The sequence below is a fragment of the Rhinopithecus bieti genome, unplaced genomic scaffold (genome assembly GCF_001698545.2).
Source record: "Rhinopithecus bieti isolate Rb0 unplaced genomic scaffold, ASM169854v2 scaffold_28055, whole genome shotgun sequence".
Lineage (NCBI taxonomy): Eukaryota > Metazoa > Chordata > Mammalia > Primates > Cercopithecidae > Rhinopithecus > Rhinopithecus bieti.
In genome coordinates this window covers 1,371,235-1,375,447 of record NW_016812914.1, presented here as the reverse complement: position 1 = coordinate 1,375,447, position 4,213 = coordinate 1,371,235, and the positions used below count along the sequence as shown (strand labels likewise).

The 4,213-nt window shown below is 54.9% G+C and overlaps 1 protein-coding gene across 2 annotated transcripts; it reads right to left on the bottom strand.

Annotated features, from left to right (window-relative positions):
• Window positions 1-1,147: 1,147 nt before the first annotated feature.
• Window positions 1,148-4,213, bottom strand: LRG1 (leucine rich alpha-2-glycoprotein 1). 2 transcript variants are annotated; one of them, XM_017847251.1, is made up of 2 exons: window positions 4,102-4,213; window positions 1,148-3,085 (listed from the first exon to the last, which is right to left on the bottom strand). In XM_017847251.1, exons 1-2 carry the CDS (start codon window positions 4,131-4,133, stop codon window positions 2,074-2,076), a joined length of 1,044 nt encoding a protein of 347 aa, XP_017702740.1. In that variant the 5' UTR covers window positions 4,134-4,213; the 3' UTR covers window positions 1,148-2,073. The 2 variants fall into 2 exon arrangements, with proteins under 2 accessions (XP_017702740.1, XP_017702741.1); XM_017847252.1 differs by having other exon boundaries at window positions 1,148-3,055; window positions 4,102-4,183.

Genomic DNA, 4,213 nt, shown 5'->3' with positions numbered 1-4,213 from the left:
AAAAAAAAAAAAAAAAAAACTTTTGTAGAGACGAGATGTCCCTGTGTTGACCAGGCTGGTCTTGAACCCCCTAAGGCCCAAGTGATCCTTCCACCTCAGCCTCCCGAATTGCTGGGATTACAGGTGTGAGACATTGCACCCAGCCTCTTTTTATTTCTTTCTTTTCTTTTTTTTTTTTTTGAGACGGAGTCTCGCTCTGTCGCCCGAGCTGGAGTGCAGTGGCTGGATCTCAGCTCACTGCAAGCTCCGCCTCCCGGGTTTACGCCATTCTCTTGCCTCAGCCTCCCGAGTAGCTGGGATTACAGGTGCCCGCCACCACACCTAGCTAATTTTTGTATTTTTAGTAGACACGGGGTTTCACCATATGGGTCAGGCTGGTCTTGAACTCCTGACTTCATGATTCGCCCGTCTTGGCCTCCCAAAGTCCTAGGATTACAGGCATGAGTCACCACACCCGGCCAGGGATCCTATTCAAAGCTAGCCCTGCTGGACCCCAGAACCCTGCCTTTTCATTGCGGTGCCTGGAATGACCACAGATGTAGGCATGGTCTATTTATTTATGTACTTATTTAGAGACACAGTTTCACTCTGTCGCCCAGACTGGAGTGCAGTGGCGCGATCTTGGCTCACTGCAACCTCCACTTCCCAGGTTCGAGCGATTCTCCTGCCTGACCCTCCCGAGTAGCTGGTATGACAGGCACATGCCATTCTGCCTGGCTAACTTTTGTATTTTGTATTTTAGTAGAGACGGGGTTTTGCCATGTTGGCCAGGCTGGTCTCGAACTCCTGACCTCGGGTGATCTGCCTGCCTCAGCCTCCCAAAGTGCTGTAATCCCAAAGGGATTATAGGCGTGAGCCACGGCACCAGGCTGCACGTTCATTTTTTAGGGACCTGGGAAAACTGGACATACCCCCAAGCCCCAGGGTCTCCCAAATCTGATTGCAGCCCCCACATGGCCAATGACATATAAGCAGGTGGGCCTGGGACCCCGCCCATCCCTTCGGCCCCATCCCGCCCCTGCAACCTTGCACGATGATCTCAGGCCGCACGACAAATTGTTTGGAGACCTGGGCAATCTGGTTTGACTTAAACCTCCTCCCAGGACACAAGCCCTGGCAGAAATCCACTGGTAAAATGACACCCGGGCAACAGTCAAGGTTTTATTTCCAGTTAGGTCCCAGGATGGGGGAAGGGAGAGGAAAAGTCACAGGCCTTTGATCCCAACTGTCACCCCCTAGGAAGACCACATCCCACACCCCAGGGCCCGGGCCATGCCTCTTTTCCTCCTTCACCCCGGAGTCCTAGGAGGTTGATTTGAGAAGATGCTAGGAACACAGCAAAAGCCAATTCATCCTATCCAGTTTTCAAGAGTTATTTATTAAACCCCTTGGGTCTGAGCCCAAGCTAAGTGAGACTCAGCACCAGACCCTGCACTCAGAGAGCCCCCTGACCTGGGGAAGACAGAGTCAGAGAAAGGCAGGCCCAGTGTGGCCAGGGCTCAGCCGGAGGGAAGGACAAGGAGGCTGGGAGAACCCAGAGATCAAGAGATCTGGGAAACGGGGAACGGCATTCCAGAGAGAGGGCACATCTTGGGCACGGGTAAGGAAAGCCCATCGTGTGTTTTAGAAGCATGCGTGGGTGAAACGGGGTCCCAGCCATAATGGACAGCCCTGAGTCTCACCTGTAAAACGCAGGATTGTTTGTTTTTTATTTTTGAGACGGAATCTCGCTCATGTCGCCCAGGCTGGAGTGCAGTGTTGCAGTCTCTGCTCGCTGCAAGCTTCGCCTCCTGGGTACATGCCATTCTCCTGCCTCAGCCTCCCGAGTAGCTGGGACTACAGGCACCTGCCACCACATCTGGCTAATTTTTTATGTATTTTTAGTAGAGATGGGGTTTCACCATGTTAGCCAGGATGGTCTCGATCTCCTGACCTTGTGATCTGCCCGCCTCGGCCTCCCGAAGTGCTGGGATTACAGGCGTGAGCCACCGCTCCCGGCCAAAGGCAGGATTATTTGCTAAGTGGGTTGCAGTGTTCTACCAGACCCCCCACCCTCAACCCCAGCCCCAGGTCTCACTGGGACTCGGCCACTGCTAGGAGCGTCTGGCCCTTCACGGCTTCAGGCCCAGCACAGCGCGTGTCATTCTGGGAAAACATCTTGTCTTTTTGGGCCTGAAGCCAATGATAGAGGTCGCTCAGGTTCTGGTCACAGATCCAGGGGTTGCTGGAGATGTCAAAGCCATCCCGCATGTCCCGGTTTGGCTGCCCTAGGAATGTCCAGAGCCCCTCGGGCACGCTGGCCAGCGAGTTATTGGAGAGGTCCAGCATGTCCAGAAGCCGCAGGCCGTGGAAGGCACCGGCTGCCACCCTGGCCAGCTTGTTGCCGTTCAGGAAAAGGTAGCGCAGGTCTGGCTGCGGCACGAGGAGATCCTTTCTCAGTTCTTGCAATTTGTTGCCTTCTAGATGTAGCCGTTCTAATTGCAGCGGACCCTGCAGAAAGTCAGGGGGCAAGGTCTCCAACTGGTTCTCCGCAAGGTCAAGGGTGCGCAGGAGGGTGAAGTTGGCCAGCAGCCCAGGGGGCAGCTTCCGGAGGCAGTTCCCAGACAGGTCCAGATGCCTCAGGGCTTTCAGGCCGTGCAGCCACGAGGTCTCCAGGACCTCCAGTTGGTTTTCTTTCAACACCAGGGTGTCCAGGGTGGCTGAGGCCTGGAAGACGCCTGGGGGCAGCCCGGTCAGGGAGTTTCGAGTTAGATCCAGCACCCTCAGCTGCGGCACTGGCCGCAGGAACTCGGGTGAGAGGCTTTCCAGTCTGTTGCTGGAGAGGTGCAATTCTTGGAGCTTAGAGGCGCCCTGGAGGAGATTGGCTGGCAGGAGGGTCAGGTTGAAGAACTCCACGGCCAGGTGTACAGTGTCAGCTGGCAGGTAGCTGGGGATTTTGGCAGGTGGTTGGCAGGAGATGGAGCTGCCATGGTCTGAGCGGAACACCTGGCAGTCTTTGGGGCTCAGGGTGACCCCCCAGGCTGAGGCCGCCAATAGCAGCAGCAGGAACAGGGTTCTAGAAAGATGGGGTTGAAAGCCCCCTGGGCTGCAGGCAGTAACAGAAGATGCTTACTAAACCACAGTGAAAATACACTCAGCTAGGTGAAAATACACCCCCAAATTTGCCCACTTCTTCCCATCTCTGTGGCTACCAGCCTGGACTATGCCACCTCATCTCTTACCTGGACTAGGGCAGTTGCTTCCTTCTCCTCTCCCAGCTTCTACCCTCACCCCCTACAGCTGCCAGAAGTGGTGTCTGTTACAGGGAGAATTACAATTCTAGGAAAGTTGAGTTTCTGAGTGTAACTCCCGTATAATATGAATACACTTCCCCATCACCAGCCTAGCCCCCATGAGCTGCTAATTATTCACAGTCCAACTTGCTAGTTTCTTCTGATCTGGCTTGTTTTCTGGGTCAGTCCTTGTCCCCCTGGCTCTGTGTTTTGATGTGAACTCCTATTCATCCCGCAAAGCCCCAGCTCCAATGCCCTGTTTTCCATGAAGACTTCTCTGCTCTGGGATCCTGGTCTTTCTGTCCAGCCTTGACCAGTTGGGTGCTTGGAGGAAGACAGATGTTCAGGATCACGTTTTTGAGACAGGGTCTTGCTCGGTTGCCCAGGCTGGAGGGCATTGGTATGATCATAGCTCACTGCAGCCTCTGAACATGAAAAGTGTATCCTGCTTTGGCCTGGTCTGAGGGTGGGCATTTGGCCTTGGGAAGGGGTGGTTTACACCTAGCACCCTTAGAAGCCTGGGGCTTCCCCTCCTTCTCTAGGGCTTCCCTGGCCCAGCAGCCATCAGACATGATCTGGACAGCCTTGGTCACTGTAGCCCCAGACCTCTAACAAGAAGCCTCCCCTGGCCCCATCCTGCCCATGCCCACCTGGGCTTCTGCAGGGGTGTGTGTGTGTGTGTGTGTGTGTGTGTGTGTGTGTGTGTCTTTCTGTCATAGTTAAGGTTAATCTGTCCCAGGCTCCAGGTCTGTATCTGCTCCCTGTGACTTCAGTGGGTCAGCTGGAATGTGGGTCAGACCTGCCTAGGACAGGTAGTGTGGGGACCTACCTTTCGGGTCGCTGTCTGCTCCAAGAGGCCATGGTAGCTCTTCTCTTTTGTTTCTGGGTTGTCCTGGCCTGGGGAGGTGGCCTTATACCTGCCTGGACTGGGGGCCGGGGAA

Excerpts from the sequence above, each read along its gene's own strand:
- LRG1 (XM_017847251.1), bottom strand. The coding sequence starts at position 4,133 with ATGGCCTCTTGGAGCAGACAGCGACCCGAAAG. Across the intron at positions 3,086-4,101 it reads AGCAGACAGCGACCCGAAAG|CCCAGGGGGCTTTCAACCCC; the intron begins GTAGGTCCCCAC and ends TACTGCCTGCAG.